The sequence below is a fragment of the Ciona robusta genome, chromosome 8 (assembly GCF_009617815.1).
Source record: "Ciona robusta chromosome 8, ASM961781v2".
NCBI lineage: Eukaryota > Metazoa > Chordata > Ascidiacea > Phlebobranchia > Cionidae > Ciona > Ciona robusta.
The window spans coordinates 1,353,921-1,375,118 of NC_143242.1; the positions used below are offsets into that span (position 1 = coordinate 1,353,921).

General features: G+C 34.6%; 1 protein-coding gene and 1 long non-coding RNA gene across 9 annotated transcripts; one reads left to right on the forward strand and one right to left on the reverse strand.

Annotated features, from left to right (window-relative positions):
- Positions 1–81: 81 nt before the first annotated feature.
- On the reverse strand, positions 82–20,460 carry LOC149732057 (cortactin-binding protein 2-like). 8 transcript variants are annotated; one of them, XM_089882160.1, is made up of 13 exons: positions 20,153–20,459; positions 14,479–14,589; positions 12,432–12,581; positions 12,259–12,363; positions 10,834–11,019; positions 10,661–10,750; positions 9,968–10,590; positions 9,699–9,840; positions 7,555–7,649; positions 2,162–2,220; positions 1,753–1,796; positions 1,613–1,694; positions 82–1,250 (listed from the first exon to the last, which is right to left on the reverse strand). In XM_089882160.1, the coding sequence occupies exons 1-13, from the start codon at positions 20,243–20,245 to the stop codon at positions 1,132–1,134; spliced, it is 1,899 nt and encodes a 632-aa protein (XP_089738286.1). In that variant the 5' UTR covers positions 20,246–20,459; the 3' UTR covers positions 82–1,131. The 8 variants fall into 8 exon arrangements, with proteins under 8 accessions (XP_089738286.1, XP_089738284.1, XP_089738281.1 ...); XM_089882162.1 differs by lacking the exons at positions 82–1,250; positions 1,613–1,694; positions 1,753–1,796; positions 2,162–2,220 and adding an exon at positions 6,741–6,921 and having other exon boundaries at positions 20,153–20,460; XM_089882158.1 differs by lacking the exons at positions 82–1,250; positions 1,613–1,694; positions 1,753–1,796; ... (5 more) ...; positions 14,479–14,589; positions 20,153–20,459 and adding exons at positions 2,608–3,087; positions 3,826–6,921 and having other exon boundaries at positions 9,968–10,552.
- Positions 19,030–19,597, forward strand: LOC149732058 (uncharacterized). The gene is made up of 2 exons (XR_016385487.1): positions 19,030–19,415; positions 19,493–19,597. It is a non-coding gene; the product is annotated as an uncharacterized LOC149732058 (long non-coding RNA).
- Positions 20,461–21,198: the final 738 nt, after the last annotated feature.

Below are 21,198 nucleotides of genomic sequence, written 5' to 3' on the forward strand. Positions count from 1 at the left end.
AACTACAGATCTTTGTGAATAGGATATAAATGGTTTAGGACTCAACAAAATTAGTGTCACTAACTGGTAAACAATCATAAATTCTGTTTTTATTTTTATTTTACACGAGAAATCTAAGACAATAAAGCCAAGCTAAAAAACAATGAGTTTATAAGCACATTTAATTAATACATTGGTTCATCATTATCACATAAACATCTAGTAATCCATTAAAGTTAAAAACAATTGAAGCATAAGAAAGCAGTTCAAGCTAGAAGCTGTTTAGGATGGTTTTGTAAGCGATAACAATACTGCACTAATACATAATATGACTTAATAACAACATGGAGCAGCTAAACTAAGTGGTGTCAGCATCAAACAATGGCAGCTATAAATAAGATTGTTGATACAATAGTTGAACACATTTACGCACCAGACTGCAATGTAGTAGCATATGTACATGTTTTGATAGAAAAATCATTAAAAAGTAGCATATATATTTTTTTGCTGCTAATCTTCATGACTTTGAAATACATAAGTTTTCTGTTTGTGATAAGCAAAATGAAACACAAGTAAGTTGATAAAAAGTTAATTAAGTGCAAATCCTGTTGCTTTAGTGCAAATCTATTGTACAATGAAGATAGACTGACTTAGCACTACCAGCGTTTGTCAATTAAAAATTATATGAAGTTGGTTATAACACAGTGTTTAATAAGAGCTGTAAATGAAGTGCTAGCAATAGGTTGCATATCATACAGAATTAAAACTTGATTTTAACTTTGAAGTGTTTTAGTAATATACCATTACAAATAATAAACAACATTTAAAATTATTTTTAAAATTTGGGGGGTAAAACTGAAGATCAAATTTTACAGTAAACACTATCAGAGTTGAACATCCATGATTTTCATGTCCTATATTCTGTAAATTGGTTATGGGATGCATTTTTGGATGAAACAAATTGGGCAGTGCCCAAACTTATATTCAAACACTTTAACGGAATCAAAAAGCAACAGAAGAAGACGTGATTTGAACCACTGCCAAAGTGTCAAGTGACAATGTTATCAAGAAGAAAGTTTTTCTGTTACACTTAAATGTAGCAAACATAATTGAATAAAAGAACAAATAGTCATACAGAACAAATTACTTGTTTCATTGTGAACCCATAAAGGTATTAAGTGGAGATTTAGGTGCATTATTGGTAACAGGAGACCGTAAACCACCATCTTCAAGTTGGTGAAATAATCTTTGTTGGGCACTTAAACTTGAAACTGAAAATCATGACATTTCTTTATTGCATAATTTATATTGCCCATTGATTACAATGCCTTAGTGATAAAGCTTTAATCAGCCACAATTTGCATATCAACCAGACAAGATGTTAATTACACTAATTAATATAACCCATGAACTTTATTTATAATGTACAAAAAAAAAATCATTCCTTCTTTTATTGCATTTAAGCAAACAAAGCTGCTTTAGCAAACAAACGAATATTCAAATTAAGGCTGACCACCAGACGGATAATTAGGCAAGTAGTGAAATTCCTACAGTTGATGTGGAACTTATTTGATTGTATAAAAATAATAATTCCACTACATTATATAGTTGAATAATAAACAAAGTAATTTACCAGAGCGGTTTGAATTTCCATTTAAATTGTTTGTTTTCAATGATGTTGGACGCTTTATTCCAATTTTTTTTGGTGTTTGATTCTATAAACAAGAATATTTGAAATTGAAAATATACAAAATATCTATAAGTAAAACTTACTTCTGTTGTTGCTTTTGTAGAACGACTTGTATTGGATTGATTATCTGTAACAAAACATTATATACAATTTTTCTAAACCTAACAGGGCACATTGGTGCTGTTAAAGGGCTTAAGTGTCCTGACGAAAGTTTTACTTTTAACAATAAATTATAAAACACTTTCAGCAAAACCAGTTTTACAAATTTTGTGTACAAATACGTCAAGACTATATTAGTCCTAAAAACATGAGTATACATTGCAGTGTCAGTGTATACAGTGTATATTTCTTTTAATAACAAAAATTCAACCTAATATGAAAAGTTATGCTTTATTTGATTTACTAACGGTAAGTCATTTAAACAAATATACCACTTTTTAACAAGAAAAAATGTCAGATTATTAACAAGAATAGATAATAATATAGTCTTACTTGGTCTGTCATCTTTCTTTTTGATCTGCTCATTCTTTTTCACTTCACATGTTAAATTGCTGTTAATATACAAAAAAAAACATTATTTGATAATTTAATGCATAAAATTAAGCTGTCACGCATCATGTAAATCAAAAACATATCTCCATAAAAATTTGTTTTTTAAACAAAGTCGTAACCATGCAAAATTAACTGACATATGTCAACACAGTATGTCAACAATTCAACAGATCAACAAATAATGGTGTTAGAGGATAAAGATTAAATAACGGGTGAAACTTAAGAGTTAAGCTAGGTTAAGGCTAAGACAAGAAATCTAGTTAATGAATCGTAACGTAAGCTATGAACTAACATATAATTGTATGGTACAGGTGTCCAGCCATTGCTGTATAACATATTTCTCAGATAATAATGAAAGTCTCAAGGTCACTCAGTTCAAAAGGATGTTGACACCAGTAGCACATAATTGTAATGAATCCAAAAACCCCACAAAGCTTAGGTTATATACTCATAAAATAAAACATGAAAAACATATATACAAAAAACAATGGGGACAAAGTTAAGGAGTTTAAAGGGGACACAAACATACAACTTAAAGGGGACAACATATATACAGCTTTTTATAGGGGACAACAAAATGGTTTTAGAAGTAATGAGAGATTAACAAATTCATTATATTTTTTCTTTTTCTTTTTTTTTTTTTTTTTTTTAAGTTAAACATGCATAGCGTAAAACGTTAAACAACGGTATAGACGAAACGCCTTGTTTGGTCAATGCATCAGCCAGTTGTTTTTTCGATTCAACCCATTCCATTGATAAAAGTTTATTTGTTTCCATCATTTCTTTAAGGACTGCAATGTCAATTCGCAGTCGTTTGTCAGCAACCCCCTTCCTGGAATGAACTGCATCGTACAATGATCTGTTGTCTGTAATGGCATGAATTGGTAATTTTGTTCCATGTCCTTTTCCATAGAACAACTCTGTAATCATATATGACAAATAATATGCAGCCTCAACTGCATCACATGCTGCAGATGCTTCTGCTGCCAATGTACTTCGAATCACTCTTTTAATTCTCTTCGACTGCCAAGACAAAATGTTACATTTTTTGTTTTCTCCAACAAGAAATATTAGGAAAGCACCTTGGCTACCACCGTCATGTAAATTGGCAAATGCTGCATCAGAATACACAACAAGTTTTAATTTCTCTACGTCACCTAAAGACATAAACTTAATTTTCAGATCTTCGTTATGTAACTTTCTAATAACTTTGTTGCAGTGTACAATATCTTTTACAGTTGCTTTGTTAAAATTTGTAGCCAAAACACAGACATCAAACGATATATCCGGTCTAGTGTGTGAGCTTACCCATAAAAGTTGGCCAATTTTCCTTTGAAGCAACTCCTTTTCAACAGCTGTGACGTCACTATTCATGTTGCCACGACGACAACCGCTAATATTAATAGGTTCCAACAACTTTATGTAAGAGGATTGATCTACTGTTATATGTCCTATCGTCTCTTTCATTTCTAAGCCGATATATTTAAATTTTTCGCTGCTTTCCGATCCAATGGTAAATGTTTTATATAGTTTTTCAATCACGAGTGTTTTAAATTGATCATTACCTATCCACAGTATATCATCCACATAAACACACATCATACCTTGTAGAACATTATTGATATGATAGATGAACATTGCTTGATCTCCTGAACTTGGTTTCGCACCAGCGTCTATCATAAAACGTCGCACTCTCTCATACCACAAACGGGATGCATCGACCAGCCCATATACACATTTGCGAAGCTTCCAAACAACATCTGGTGGACAATTGGCCTCATTGGGCGGTTTCAAATAAATATCCCGATCAACTAATTCACCTTGTAAGAAAGCTGTCTTTACATCAATGCTGTTCATGCGCCATTTCATCTGTTTTGCTACGCTCAACATTATTCTCACAGCTTCTTTAGAACAAGTAGGTGATTCTCTTTGTAGATTTTGTTTTTGCTCTTCGAAGCCTCTTGCAACCAATCTTGCTTTGGGTACCATATCATCACCTTTTTTCTTCATGGTACAAACCCAACGCACAGATACACACTTTTGGTTTTGGTTCTTTACTTCTTGAAACACTTGATTTTCTCTCCAACTTAACAGTTCTTTCTCTTTTGCTTCACTAAAAATATCACTGGTTATTACAAATGATTCTTCAGTTTGTGGTGTAGTTTCATTATTAATTTGTTCATTAGTTTCATCATTAACAAGTTCCAATCCGGTTACTTTCGAAAAATCAATCCATGTACGTTTGCCACGAACCTCATTACGCAAATCATATTCAACGTTGTAAGAATTTTTATACTTTCCTGTGGCTTTACCGGCTCTACTTAAAATTGTAACTTTCTGTTGTACCCCATCTACATTGACAAATTTAACCTTATCATTAGCTCGCAGTCGTGGTTGTTGTACTATTGTTCTTGTTAATTGTGGCGCCGGTTGAACAACTTCTGGTTGATCTTCATGATCACTTTCATCGCTGGATTCTTGGATTGACGGATCAATCGGAGGCTTTTCTGTGGTATCTTTGGAAATTGGATTATATACTTTATTGTGTTCATTTATTCTTGACACTCTACAGCTATGTGCCTTTACATATTGACCACCATGTCTTAGAAAAATGACTGCCCCATCTTGACCCAAAACCTTTACTGGGCCTCTCCACAATGGAGAATCATCACGTTTATAATATACTAGTTCACCTATGTTATACTTGTCACCGGTCTGACGAGTTTGTCTCCTCAAAGCTCTTCGAATCTTCTCGGATGATTCCGCAGAAATGAATGCCCTCCTGGCTGCATGTAGAGCAGATAGATGTGCACCAACATCTAAACTTTCAGCCTGTCCATTAAGTGCAGGTTGTTTGTCAGTAAGGGTGGTGGGTAGATTAATATTTCTGCCAAAAACAAGCTGGTGAGAACTAAAACCAAACCGGTTTACGAGTGCATTCTTTGCACTTACACTCCACGCTACTGCAGTTTCCCAACTGCATTTTTCTTCATATTTTATTTTTGTTACCATATTGGATAAAGTGAGATTATGCCTCTCACAAAGGCCATTACTCCATGGTGAATAGGATGCTGTTGTCACCACAGTGATATTAAAGTTGTGACACATGTCATGAAATACAGCATTGTTGAACTCCCGTCCATTATCGCTAAAAACCTTCTGCGGAGCTCCAAACAAACTAATCCAATTAGCCATAAAGGTTTTAACAATAACATTTGCACTCTTCGACCTAATTACTGATGCGTTGCTAAAACGAGTAAATGTATCAATCATGTGAAAGTACCAAACATTGGGCTCTAGTTCATGTAAATCCATGGCGACAGTTTCATTAAAATCTGACCCCCAAGACAATCCAACAACAGGCCTTGCTGGTGTTTTTTTGTGTTTTTGGCATGTATCGCATGATTGTACAACATCCAGAATTAATTTTGATTTTTCTGGTGTCAGTTTGTCTGAACTTTTCAGTAGTCTTTCCAAATTTTCAGCAGACGCGTGGCCAAATTGTTTATGTAATTTGATAATTGAGTTACGCTCATCAGTTGTAGCCAAAACAGACTCGCAGTCGTAAATGTCAGCCGATTTTATTGGTAATATATCAATACAATAATGCCCGTTTTTCGATAAACTGAGTTTGATTTCATTTCCGAATAACCTCACAGTGTCATTTGATAAATTTAGTTGAGCACCTGCTTTTTTGAGTGACGTTTTACTTAATAAAAGTGGCAAATTCCCAGGAACAACCTCTGCACTAATATGGCAGCGCTTACCAGCAATGCAGGCTGGAAGTAGAACACTCTTCGATGAAATTACTTTTCTTCCATCCCCAAATTTAAAAAGGGTGTGGCTTGGAAAAAACTTTAACTTTTTCCTTTCACTTAAGCTTATAGAATTGATAAATTTATTAAGCCAAACCTTTCCACATACTGTTTTTGTGCACGCCGTGTCTAATATACCATGAGTCTCCGAAACTTTGTCTTCTCCTCTTTCCTCAAGAAGCAGGATGAGATTAACTTCTTCATTTTCCACAAGATTTGCCTGTCGTGATCGATGTGGACAAGAAGTTGCCCAGTGCATTTTTGATTCACAAATAACGCATCTGGTTATTTCTCCAAACTTGTTCCGTGGATTCTGTTTTCGTTGTGTGTCTTTTTTATTCCAATTCACTGGAGTCTTTTTCCTATTCATATATTGATTTTCAAACACTTCTTCCTTTACATTTGATGAAACAGCTTCAGTATTCCCAAAAACCCTTTTGAGAGAGGACTTCATAGTTTTGAGCTTTAAATCCGCACCCAACGTGAGTGCTAATTGGCGTTCACCATGACTAAGATTGGCTCCATCCATTAACTTGAAAGCTAAGACTGCGTCAGATAATTCCATCCCATGGCTACATATTTTACTATACAAATGTTCAAATTCAAGTATGTAGTTATTGATAGACAGAGATGACCTTGAGAATGTATTGAACCTCATATAGGCACTGTATGTTTCATCAACTTTTTCTGTTTTAAATGCCTCATCCAATTTGTTTAGAAGAATATCCAATCCACCATCACAATGCAGCTCTTCAGTTGATAAACTTGAGATGGCTCTCTGAGCCTTGACGTGCCCCTCTAAGGCATAAAGATTTACAATGATTGCTTGCTCAGATTTTTTAACATCAGAGACTAACTGCCACATTGATATCTTCCTTCTCCATTCTACATAACAATCATTTTCAACAAATTTTGGTGGAGATCTTCTTGAAAGTGCCATTATTAACTTAATAAATAGAGTACCTAAAAGTTGCAACCATCCTCTGCTACCATGAAAGTCTCAAGGTCACTCAGTTCAAAAGGATGTTGACACCAGTAGCACATAATTGTAATGAATCCAAAAACCCCACAAAGCTTAGGTTATATACTCATAAAATAAAACATGAAAAACATATATACAAAAAACAATGGGGACAAAGTTAAGGAGTTTAAAGGGGACACAAACATACAACTTAAAGGGGACAACATATATACAGCTTTTTATAGGGGACAACAAAATGGTTTTAGAAGTAATGAGAGATTAACAAATAACATAAGTCTTATGCTTCAAATACAAGGTCCATAAAAGCAAACCAAAGTACAAAGTATTATAAAGATCGTTGAGATTTAATCGTTATACACAAAAACAATAAGCATTTAATGCAACAATATTTTGTCTCATTAGTAGCCAATAACATGAGTCAAATAACGAGAGTAATTTATTTTGTTAATATATTACTCTGCTTGTTAAATATAATGTAAAACAAAGTGAACAACATAGAGAAATGTCAAATCAATATAAAGCAGATTGACTCTGACCTGCTTTGTTTTGAATGTAAATTTGGTTTTTTTGGAGGCAGTGGTGGGGGGTGTGCTCTAGTTGTTTCATCAGATTTTTTGTTGTTTGTCGAATACTACAAAATAATCTCATTAATTACTTCAGCTGAATATATATGATAAATATCATTTATCACAACGTCTTTTCACAAGCCATATGTGGTGGATACATAAGTGATTGTTTTAGGGATGGGCTGAGATCTAAACTATTCGGATTCGGCGAATCCGAATATCTACGGTCCAATATTCGATCGAATCCGAATATTCGATGACGTCATTTAACCTAGTTCAATGTGGTGAAACAAATGAAATTATTTAACCGCTGCATATCCATTTTGTTTCTATTGGTAACGTTCTATCGTAGCGTTATCTGCGCGCCGAGAAATTAATTAAAAACCTGTCAATCAACGCCGGCCGAGTGCCGATAAAGGGCGACGCACCGCTATTAGTCACATGACATCAAAATTTAATCTAGATTTTTTACACTTTCATATATAATCCAAAATTACGAAGTTGGCAGATTAAAACGTTGTATTAACGAGTAGATGTCTAGTCAAGAATACGGTCGAATTTAATTCACATTTCGTTCTTTGATACTATAACTGTAGCCAGGCATGTAAAATGTGCAAACCGTGATAGTTTTGTTTTTATAATTTCTAAAATCGGAAATGGAGCACGAGCGCTAATGACGTCATTAAGGAGAAAAGACGCATGGGGACACGTTAGGTGTTAGTCGGAAGGCGCCGCTAATCAAAATTGCACAAACACGTGGTTTCCGATCAAACGAACACGTGGTTCACGATCAAAGAGGCCGCACAAGACACGAGTTTCGTGAATTGCAGTGTTGCAGAATGTTGAATTCATGTAAACATTTTTTTAACAAAATGTATTTATAATTATTACGGGACATTTTGTAATGTTAAAGTTAGATAGTTTTACATTTTTTCGCTTTTAATTACGAAATTATGCGCGGAAACACTGTCCACTCCGGTTATTCGCAAGCGCTGCGATTCCTTACTTTCCTAGAGTTAATTCCTAACGAACGAACTGGGTTAGGTTATAATATAAATGGCAATAACCGCATAATAGTAGGTTGTAAAACACACTGTATCTAGGCGTCCAGGTATTTTCTGTTTTAACGCAATCAATAGCGTGTGCGTGGCAATTTGGGCGAAATAGAAAGTATTCGGATTCGACCAAGCATATTCGGATTCGATCGAATACCTAAAAATGCGTCGAATAACGCCGAATATTCGGATTCGGATTCGATTCGGCCCATCCCTAGATTGTTTACATACTGTATTTTAAACAAGCTATTAGTGACAAGGTTGAAGTAATTAGTAATTACGTCAAGTTGCTTGCCCGAGGATGCCAGAACTAGAAACAGTACAAAATTGTGAGGCATTACAAAAAATTGTTTACACATTATTACAAGGTTGTCACACTTAACTTGATACTTATGAAACATAAAGAACCATAATGAGGAGCATTATGTGAAGGGGTAAAAAAACTGTTATAATTTTTCTGTTTTTTGTTTTTTTATCCCCACCAATCTTAACTTGTCATTGAATTAAACTTAAAGATATTAATGTATATTGTTTTAATTAATAATTTAATTTGTTTTTAGGGTAAACAAGATGTCAAAAACTGATATTTTACAGTTTGGCATGTGTTGTCTGGTGATGTACTTCATGTTACAAGTTCAGAATGTTAAGTTACATGAATTTCATTTAGTTTTAATAACCCACTAGACTATATACACATATTTTATATATAGTTATATATGCATGACACAGAAACGTATATTCTAACAATCTGAAAACATTTCACCAGTCTAGAAACTACAAACAGTCAAAGTTGAGTGGCATTGTTGATATGGAAAATCCCATGCATTGACGCACAGCAAAATTTTTGTTTGGTTTAAATTTATACAATTTTTTCAAGTGCTGTTTTGTGTTTTGAAACTTGGTTGATATTTTTTGATAACATTTGAGCATCCTCTATCCATATACAAATATTTTCTTGGTATACCTCAACTGCTGTGCTATGCAACCAGAATTACTGCAGCATATTTCAATTACATAAAACATTGGCATTGAATAACACTCACATGAACAACTACTTACTTTAGATGGTTTTGGAGGTTGGGGTTTATATTTACTTTGACCATCAGTTGACTTTTCTGACACTGCTACAGTGATTGTGTTTTCGTTTCTGTTATTCTTATAAACAGGAGGAAACGATTGCTGCATTGCTGATGTCTTATCTCTGAAAAAATCACAGCATTAAAAGATCGACTGAATCTTTTCACACAATGAGAAAATTTATACGATTAGCCTATTGTATATTTCTATTGTTTCGTTTTTTAAAAAAATGTTGAAACTAGTTAAGTTACTTTTGTTTTAAATTATCTGCAGTGAAAGGTCGTTGAAATCTTTGTCTTGCAACTTGAAAAGAGGTTGCCTTGTAAGTTGAAACCGTTGATGGCTTTTTAGGAAAGCAGAAAGACTTTGGTTCATTGGGTGAATCCAATGCAAAGTTAGCTGCGCCCCCTGAGGTGGGGGAAGATATCATTGAAGTTGATGATAATGGTAAACTTAGATTTGAAGATCGCAATTTTGGTTTCATAATAACACTTGGTTGTGATGTTGTGGTCACATCATCTGCTTTATGAATAAATTTAAGTGAAGATTTCTTATTCTCCACATCACTGTTTGTGTGATCCACACAGAGAGATCCATCAACCCCATTCACATCAAAGCATTTCTTGATCTTGTCAGACTTGTAGATGACAGGTTTGTTACCATGAACTTGTTTCAACCTTAAATGAGCTTCACTACCAGTTGGAACAATTGTCACAACGCCCATTCTGTTTCCATCAATTGAGTCATGACTTGGAATGCTTTGCTTTAATTCATCAACCTGTGATTTTAGCGTTGCAATTTCAGATTTTAAATCTTTCTCATTTGCTTTGTAGATCATAACCAAGTGTTCTAAGCCTTTATTCGCATCAGCCATCTGAAAAACACATGACATTCAGTTAAATTAAGCATTGCAAAACATCTGAACAACACAATAAATAATATACCTCATTTAATTTTGCTTGTAGATTATTTAAGGTTGAATCAGTTTCTGCTTCATTACCACAAGCTTTCTCTTCCAACAACAATGATAGAATCTAAAAGAACAAAACCTTAATACATACTGTGTATTACAACTAAAACGGAGTACTACAAGACTAACAACAAAGACAAAACAAACCATTCTATATTTTTTTCGTTCACTTGATATTATCTGAAGCAACTTCTTATATTCATTTGCCACGTGTTTCACTTTTTTTTGTTCCAAAAAAGCAAGTGTTCTTAGCTTTATTTGTTCTTTTCGCAAGTTTTCTGTATCGTTAGCTTGTACATGCAATCTTTTTGTTCGTAATAATTCTTCATTTACCTAAATGAATGAATGAATGAATGAATAAATATTTGCCATTTATCCTTATGTGGTGACAACTTATTTTTATAATCAACGTTCAAATCAGCAAATAGCAATTGACATTGCGACAGAAAAATACTATAACAAACAAATAATTATAAAACATTTCTACGAATTACTATATTATGGTGTTTCACCCTGTTAGACAAGAATCTTATATATTGCGAATCTTGTGTCATTAATATCATACTAATTCATGTAACAATCATTGTTTAAAATCAGTGGTACTTAAGACACACACACAGTCAGAACATTTAAAATTACGATTCATTTTACACATTTTAGGAACATTGTTGCTAACCATATTCTAATGTTAAATGAATATTCATGTAGGAAAACTGGGGATGTGTCGAGCCGAACGCCGAGCCTGTACGCTATTGCTATAATGTTGCACCCGAGAACGGAAAATATTTTTAAAAGGAAAAGATGAAACAACTAAAGTAGAATAAAACTAGTCAGCATGACTTTTTTGGAAACATTTTTCCTTTGTTGTGAATTTGGTCTCTAGAAAGCAATGAATCCCATCGTCAGTGAAGTATGGGTGATCAGTAAAAAAAAAGTAAAAAAATTAAAACTTTTGTGTTTTTTTCTTCATTGGCAATGCTTTTCAAATAGACAGAACATATTCTCGTACGCCTTTCTCCTTAATAGCCTCATTTGTGCTCGGCTCAGCGTTCGTGCAAAGCTTTATGTTAAAACTTGACGCCTGGCTTAATGTATTACAACTTCGGAACATCCCAAGTGGTTACATTACATGGAAAATTCTAAGCAACATTTAGTGTGAACTTTAAGTGTGAATTTTAATGTTTAACAAACTGTTAACTGAATGTCAGTACTGCAGTTAACAGTTGCTAAAATAACAACAAATTTGATATAGGTAAAAAAATGCAATGAACATTCTCACGACTAATTCAACCCCGGTAATAAAAACAGTAATATCCACCCCATACAGAAGCTTCAAGGCTGCAAAACCTTGTGTATGTATAATGACTTTTTTACATTTTGTATGGTTAGCAATTAAGACGTTGGGTTAGGGCAATAAGCATTAAGTGCCTAAGGAAACATATGCCGACAGACCAAAGCAGTAGCTGGTAGCCTTGAGTTACAAGATAAGTATTTAAACAGCTACAATATGTATATGGTACAGTGAGTGGGTTCTACAGTCTGTAATATACAAAAAATTAATGAAAATCTTACCAGTTGGTAATACATCTCACCCAATGCAACATGCTGTTGAAGTTTGTTTTGTTGATTCTTAAACTGCTGAATTAATTTTTCCAGCAATGGCAAAGGCTGCATTGTCTGTATATTTAGAATATAAAAATTAAAAAAGCTTTAAAATCCTATCTGCAATTTTCAGTAGAATTAACCTTGGTATTTAGCATAGGGATCCGAGTGAAATTGGTATCAGTTGTAACATTACCATTCATAGCTTCATTATCCCTTATCAGGGCAAGGAAGGGATCACGTATTTTGTGTTGAAAGTAACGAGCATTTGCATGTCCAACATTTAACTGTGCCTGAAAAATACATCAAAATATATAATGATTGTATCATTGTATATTGGTGAGGTTGTGTAATGTGGCATGCCATGGGACTTAAGATTTAGGCCAAAGTTGACCCATAATCTTGACACCCAACATGCTTTAAGTGCGCTGAGGACATGGGGGACTAGGTAAAAAAACAAACAACATAGGCCTGGTGTAAATTTGCCGCTGCTTTAAGACATAAGGGAAAACAAGGTTAAGAGTCTTGGTCAAGGTACGTGATACACTGTTATGGCATCATAAAACCTTAACATAAAGATATAAAGTCTGGAGAAACCTAACTATTTTATTGTTTTATTAGAACTGAACTGAATAAGGTCGACTAGCATAATGGTGAATCTAATACTACATTTACAAAAACGTGCATAAACTTAACTATCATGTAATAGGGATGTAACATGTATCAAAGTCATAAAAGTTTAGTTACGCCAAGCAAATGATGTCATCATCCAGAAGCGATTTGATAAAACGTTTCTGTTTAGTTTAAGGTTAAAGGGGCATACAAAGGAAAATCAAAATTTGTGTACTGATAGAAATCAGGGGGGGGCTGTTTTGCTGTCATGACAACAACCCCCTTTTCATGACAACAACCTCGTTTTGCGTATTAAATCGTAGTTAGCGCGTGAAAGCCACTATTAACGCTACAATGCGATGCACACTATTGACACTAATACCGAATGTAAACTGTAATTTTTTAGGATATCCTAGAATGCCTAATTATTCTGCAATGTGCATCCCTACCTATGGAACATATTTAAGTTGTTTATTACCGCCTACATTGTTTAGAAACTTTAGAGTAGAATAATATCGTCTGTTTAGCCCGTTGGTTGTTCTTCATTTTCTAAGTAGCTAACATTAAATGTGTTGCTTTGCCTTTGTACGACGACGCGCGAAAAGGCTAAACTATGACGCACGTGGACGTTAAACTACGACGCACGTGGACGTTAAACTACGACGCACATGGACAACGATTTATATATCGGTCAATCTTGCAAATACGCACGGGGAAAGGATCAACGCGTAACACTGACGTCCAGCGTTGAGCAAGCGTAAAATAACGTCAATGAAACGCCGAAGTGTTATGACGTCATGATTGTGTTACGTCATAATAGGCTCCGCCTCTGCACTACATTTCAAAACTCGGCGCCTATGCTTATGAACGTCCCATTTTTACACTCTGCGTCGGCATAGAAAACAAAGAAAGATACATGCGGTAGCATACATTCCACACCTAACAAGCGAAGCAATCGTTGTGAATTTATTTTCGCCGTGTGAATTTATTCTCGCTAACCGTCGCGACAGACATTTAGTCGCGTAAGATTGAACATCTGCAGTAGATTTTGGCGACAATGGGGACCATAGCTCGCCCTGAATCTCGGTTCGCGACGGCAACGTCGCTGGCCGAGCTAGAAAAAGAACGGCTTAATCGCAGCTCTGTATATAATTATATATATTAATATATATAAACTAATTTCTGGTATAAGCTATATATTTATAAGAAAAAGGCATTTATTATACCAACTCCAAATAAAATTTGATTTTTCTTCAGCAAATTAGAAAGTAGAAACGGTCAGAATCAGTACCTTTTTTCTTATGCGCAATTCCACGCATTGTCGAAAAAGCCGTTTTATTTTACTGCAAATGCATGAACTATCAAGTATACAGATAAGACTACTATCAAGTATACAGATAAGACTAAATGCGAAAATCAAAAATTGAGATTATAACAGTCACCACTAAAAACAACTGGGTTTTATACGACAAAAAAGGATCTATGTGCCCATGACAAAAACCAATAGTCAACTTTATGACAGAATATAAAAATAGCAGAATTGCAACAAGTATAAAAGGTGAATGTATACATACATACCTGTAACGTTGTGATGTAAATGTCTCTTGCTTCCAATTCACCTTCTAGGATGCTGAGTAAACGAAGCAGTTCACCTTTGCTTAGTTTTGTCATATTAAAACTTTTCTTTCCCTAAGAATACAGTAGTAATTTAGCTATTTTTACAGTCATTGGCATGAAGAAAATGTTTAACTAATAGTTGAATTTTTCAAATCGACGAATATCATTTTAATGTGTGCAAATCAACTCGTAAATTTTTATTTACCACTTTACTTGCTCGCAATGACAACATTAACCTTTGCTTGGTGCAATGAAGTCACAATAAGCTTTACTCATGCAAGCTGAATGTTTGTTATGAAATAGTGGGATTCACACTTCGGATGTACCAAGTCGAAAATTCAGGAGTTTTCGGCTTTTAATTTAAAATCAGATACAAAAACATTCGGCGCTTGTGTAATTCGACACCGGCTATAAATCAATATAGGCAAATTCGCTAACATTGCGATTCGTTACTTGCGAGAGAGCAAATTCACAACGAACAAAAAATAATTAAAAAGAAAGCTACACTGACAAGTCTTATTATCTTGTTAGCTTCATTTTTTCAATATTTTTTACTCTCGCTTGCAAGTTGCAACATTATAGCAATAGCATGAAGCTCAACACTCTGCCCAGTTTTTAGCAGAGCTTCGAACGTTAAAGAAGGAGACGATCGGGCACGAGATTTTAAGTTCGGGCTCGGCTCGGCACATCTCTAAAGGAAACCCTAATTCGGTATGCATTTATTAACATACTTAAGGCTCTACATTACCTTGTTTTAGGTGCTTGTCCAAAGGACGAGTTAATGCATTAGTTTACTTTTACTTGTCCCAATGAAAAGAACAATTTCTTCAAACGTGGCATATTTTATAACATCCATTAGAATAGCTATGTTCAAACCTCAACGTATGCTATATATCTTAAAAGCAGTGGCTAGCAAACTCCGTTTTATTTTGTAGGTGAAATGAAACCTATTTAACCCTAGCGCAACCATAAACGTAAAGAGTACATATCTTTGCCCTTGGCATTAGCCGGATTTTACTACCCGCAAAAGTTAAGATTTAAAAAAAAAATTTCTCTCGCCTAAAACAATCCCTTTTACACTTTGATTGCCGAACCTTAGGAATGTTAGGATAATTGTTACGAAATAACACAGGTTTACTCGTAGAAAGAAGAGGAGGGGGGAGAGTGTAACACTATGATTTAGCCAGTGCATTTTTTACATGTGGAGTCGTAAAGAGTTTTGTGAAAAAAAACAAAAAAAAAGTAAAAATTATTTATATATATATATATATATATATATTTAGTAAAGTATGGTAATAAAAAACAATGTGGTACTTGGGGTAAAAAAGGACAATCCTCCTAAGCCAACTAAAAAATCATTTTTTTATCGCAAACAGCTTTTGTGGGTAAAAAGGTCATTTATTTGGCTTATATTTCAACCTAACTGTCATTGCAGGATTGTAAAAATACCCCTTTTTCAGTGATAATGTCACCGTCCGGATCGTCGAAAACGTCTGTATAAATTCTATTTATATTAAAATAAACTCTCTTATGTTCGGATCTCTTATGTTTTCTTTTTTCCGACAATATACTCTTTGGTTTCTTAGTTCAGTATTTATTGACGACATAAACGAGCGCTCTATTTTAATCGTATTGTTTATCCGGCGAGAACACCGCGAATAGCTAAAATGATGGAACGGTTTGTGCAAATATTTAAAAAAATGCTTTTTCCTAACACCCACTATACTAATTTTGACACAAATCATGTCACAAGGAACCTTTATGCGGTGAATTTAAAATGATATTACATTTATTAAAACGACGTATCAAATCGGCAGAAACAACTGAAAAGTTTTACGCACGTTCATCTTGGATAAAAAATGTAACGATGAGTACGTCATAATACCTTTGATAAATCCCGACATATTTTAAGCCAGCAACCAAGAATAGTTTAAACTTTAAATGCAGGTATATTGCGTTTATGTGAATTTTAATTGGTGCAAATATAAGAGCGAGGAGCGACGTTCAGTAAATTGGAACCAACACAAATTGTAATATATTATTACAAAGTATCGTGTCCATAGGCGGAGAACTTTTAAAATGCCAGGGTATGCCAAATATTTGCGTCATAGTACCAATAATATTTTAGCCACCAACAACAACAACAAAATGCACTGTTGGCAAACAGTTTGTGTCTTTTAAGCTATATTTCAAGCTATAGAATCGTCCGTGCAGTTTTAAAACAAAAGAAATAAAGTAATTCCCGCCGATCGCTATTAGAAAACGAGCCTGAAATACTGAAACACCATCAAATATAAATATAACATCACGAAAGTTTTGTGCTGCTGTTGAACATTACATGTCATTTTTTTATAAATCTTGTGTTTGTGGGGTCTTTGTATAAAATGTTTGTAAATCGCTTTATTAAAAACGTTTGTAAATCGTTTTTAAGTGTTTGCCTGTTTCGTGGGTTAACCATTACGTTTGATTTAACTTTCACGAGAGGCGTGAGTTCTGTAATATACGCAAGGACATTTCGTTCTCTTTTATTACGTTGGCAGCTGACTGTAAGTAGAAAATTGAATCCAACGGCATCCGCCATGCAAAAAAGATTTAAATGATAAGACAGTTAATTTTAAATTGTGTTTAATACAGACCTTTTGTCACTATAGTATTAATGTATTATGTATATGTTATTTAGTTCTAATACGGTCGTGGTACAACAGAGGGAAATTGTATATAATGGCGCTAGCTATGTATTTCGTTGCAATCTGTTTTAAGTAGAAAACTAACGCATGTTTTCAAGTGAATTTGGGTTCTCCACCGTGAACGTAGATTCGTAGAACATTCAGTTTGTTATCTCCTGGAATGCTGATAATGAACGCCTCAATTGGCATTGTGACGTCAATAATCGACCCATTAAATGCTATTATGACGCAAATAATCAAAGGGTGAATCGTCACTATATCGTAACAAAGGATTATGCGTGGTTGAGGAAAACTTTGGTAAAGATCGACTTTATTACTTCAAGAATGTATTAACAACTGTAGGCTTAACGATACGCCGATACTGATAAACGATCCTGATAACGCAGCATTTAAATATGACGGCAGGTTTTAGACCGACCCCTTTTTTGGTTCTGACTACATGACAATCTCTTATACATGACGTCGAAACTAGATTAAACTGCGATATAAGTATATGATGTTTTATTGTGACGGCAATTTTGGACGGCGGGGTAAGTCTATTGAAAATCCGGTGGGTTACTTGAAATGCGTTTACTGGACATGTTGAAATATTTATTAAACCAAACATTAAGTCGAATTTATTTTAACCTTGTAAAAATTCTGAAACTACCAAGAACCGAATGTTTTTACGTCACAGACACAAATGCTTTTATCGCACGATAAGTTGCCAGGCAACCGGAACGTACCTTGACTGACGTCTCCGTTAGAACTGCGGTCTGGAACATTTATAAACGCTGGAATTTTATTATTTTAATACTTTAATGGAAATATCAATAATCCTATCGAGTTATTCTAGTATTATCTGCGCGAATATGATCTATAAGTTTGCGTAAGAAAGGCAATAAACATGACGCACGCATTAAAATTCCAGGGCCTGCGGGAGTACCCTGGTATTTGTGAGGGCCTGCGCGCAGGCCTTGCAGGCCCGCATTCAGCGCCTATGATCGTGTCGGTCGAGCTTGGACAGAAGCCAAAAAACATCTTTGTTGGCACCGCACGAGAACCAGAGTTTCATTATGCCATTTTTCACGAGAATAAATTCACAACGATTGCTTCGCTTGTTATGTGTTAAATTGTATGCTACCGCATGCGTCTTCCTTTATTTCCTACGCCGGCGCAGAGCGTAAAAATGTGACGCTCATACATGATGTTTCGAGCGATTTTTTTGCGCGGATTGTCTGATTCTTGAAACTTAATTGTTAACCTCCTAATCTACAAGTAAAGTAGCGAACCAAACAAATACAGTATAAACTAAACAGCTGAGGTTAAAGGACTTGACAACCTTTTTCTTATGTTCTCTTGCGCAACGATTATGACATACGTCTAGTGATGCACATTACTGTAACGCTTTCATACATTCAGTATTTTGTTTAATACCGCTATCATACACCATCTCTTCAACTAAACTAACATTTTTTTTAAATTCAATAATTTTGAAAAAAAAGATTCTTGTGTTTGTGGGACTTTCGAGAGAAAACGTTTTGCAGCGTCTTTTCAAAGGTTGCTTTACGTTTCGGCTTGGCCGTTTTTTGTTATAAATACAAAAAAGATTCGAAATAAAGTATTCTAAGATATCCTAGAATATTGTGCATCCCTGCACACGTCTTCGTGTGTTTGTGACCAGTCGGCCAACTGGGGAATATACTGAAGGAGATATAATTATGCTAATAAACCAGTGGTTCTCGAACTGTGGTACGCAAAGGTCTCCCATGTGGTACACAAGCACCAAATTAAGTTCTACCTAAACGATCGCAAATATTTTTTAGGGATTGTCATAAGCATAATTTTAATACATGGGACTATACAAAGAAGACGGAAAAATTTTTCCGCTGGAGGCGGTAATTATTTAAATTAAAAAATACGAAAAAACGAACAAAACAGCACTACAAAGTGTTAATAAGTGTAAAACAAATTAATTAAATAATAAAAATACCTTTCCAAATACATAAAACACTAGTAAGAACATATTTCCCACATTAGGTCGGTTATATACGCTCTTTCGTTATGTTTACTGTTGTCGAGTCTGTGGTGTAGCGGTTTGCGTGCGGTCGTAAACTCTCTTTGTTTCATTTTTACCGGGTTCGAGTCCCGCACAGTGTAATACTTTTTTTATCTTTTTTTTTTCAAGTTTTTTTGTTTGACGAGTTTGGGGTTAGGAGTTGGGGGTTAGGGGTTAGGGGGTTAGGGGTTAGGGGTTAGGGGTTAGGGGTAGGGGTTAGGGGTTAGGGGTTAGGGGTTAGAGGTTAGAGGTTAGGGGTTAGGGGTTTATATCTTATGTGTATAAACCGTGAAACTAACTGCTCCCCATAAAATAGAGAAACGAATTTGTCATCGCCTCCTAGCGGAAAATTTTTTCCGTCTTCTCTGTATAGCTCCATGTATTTTAATTCACATAACTTAGTAAAGCGTGTCATTTCATGCTATATTTCTTATTTCCTTATTTCAATGGTTCCCAGTTTTTTTTAATACAAGCGTTGCTTTAAGCATGTACAAAGTATTTTTTCAAATCGATTTCTACTTAGGTGCATCGTAAAAAGGCAAATATCCAACCTGTTTTAAGCACCTGCAGACTAAATAATCAAGGGGACAATTGCTATTATAACGCAAATAATGAACATGTGAGTTGCTATTGTGTCGTAATCAATTGCCAGGTCAAACAATCGCTATTATGATGCAATGAATCCACGTGTGAATCCCCACTATTTCGTAATAATAAACAGGCTGCTTGGCTGAGAAAAACATTGTAAATATACAGCACTACAACAGTGAACAAAAAAATTTCCAACTATTTAGATGATTTATTACAGCCTTATTCTGTTTAATTGGCAAACTACATTTAAATTTAGGGAAGATTCTTCACTAGCACGTATATAGTTAAGTCTCATTATATACAAGAGTACAAGACTTACCTTTGGAAATGCACAACTTGAACTTGATTTTGTTTTTTGTTCACATTTATAATCATGTTTTATTTCCTTGTTATCCTGTATGATGTCACCCATGTCAACACTATCTTTTATAAAATGGCAAGCACTGAATTGATGGGCTAGGATAGGTATTTAATTTTAATATGGTGTTTATAAGAGAAAAGCTCAAGATATGTTTATAAGACTAATGTAAAAATTCGAAACGGTGTAATTTCAGACCAAGGAAATCCTAGAATACAGATATTATAGCGCTATTTTTGATAGCGGTGCTAGTGAGGAATCCTCTCCCCCCTTGCTTATAGAAAAAACGAGAGACTAAAAAAGGAAAAAAGAAAATCATTAGACCGTAACGGTATTTCTCTATAAAAATCATATATAGGTAAATATATTATATATCATTAAATATCCCGGGTTATGGTACACCTGGAGCAGCAATCTTGGTGTCGTTGGAAAGAAGAAGCGACACTTCAATTACGTATCAAAAAATATATTAAATAATCAAAGTACTTTTAATTGGGTGGGCCGTCAAAGTTGACCCGCGATAAAATACAAAAATCGTTTGCTGCTCCAGGTGTACCATAACCCGGATTGCTGCTCCAGGTGTACCATAACCCGGGATATTTAATAATATATGATATATTTACTAATATATGATTTTTATGGGGAAATACCGTTACGGTCTAATGATTTTCTTTTTTCCTTTTTTAGTCTCTCGTTTTTTCTATAGGCAAGGGGGGAGGATTCCTCACTAGCACCTTGATAGCTTCTACTAGTGCGACCAACCTAAATTTGGACAATGTACTAACTAGACCCTAGCAGTACCGATTTAAGAATAAAAAAATTGAAATTCAAAAAAATATTAATTATGAATATTAATATTCGTCATAAAATCATATCGTCTTCCCACGATCCAGCTTTAAATATGTCATAGCGCTAAGTAATGCCTCAAAAATGGTCCTAGGTAAAAGGCGGATTCTGCGGATACTGCGGATCAGAGTCCGTATATAACACAGAAATAAAAAAGAATA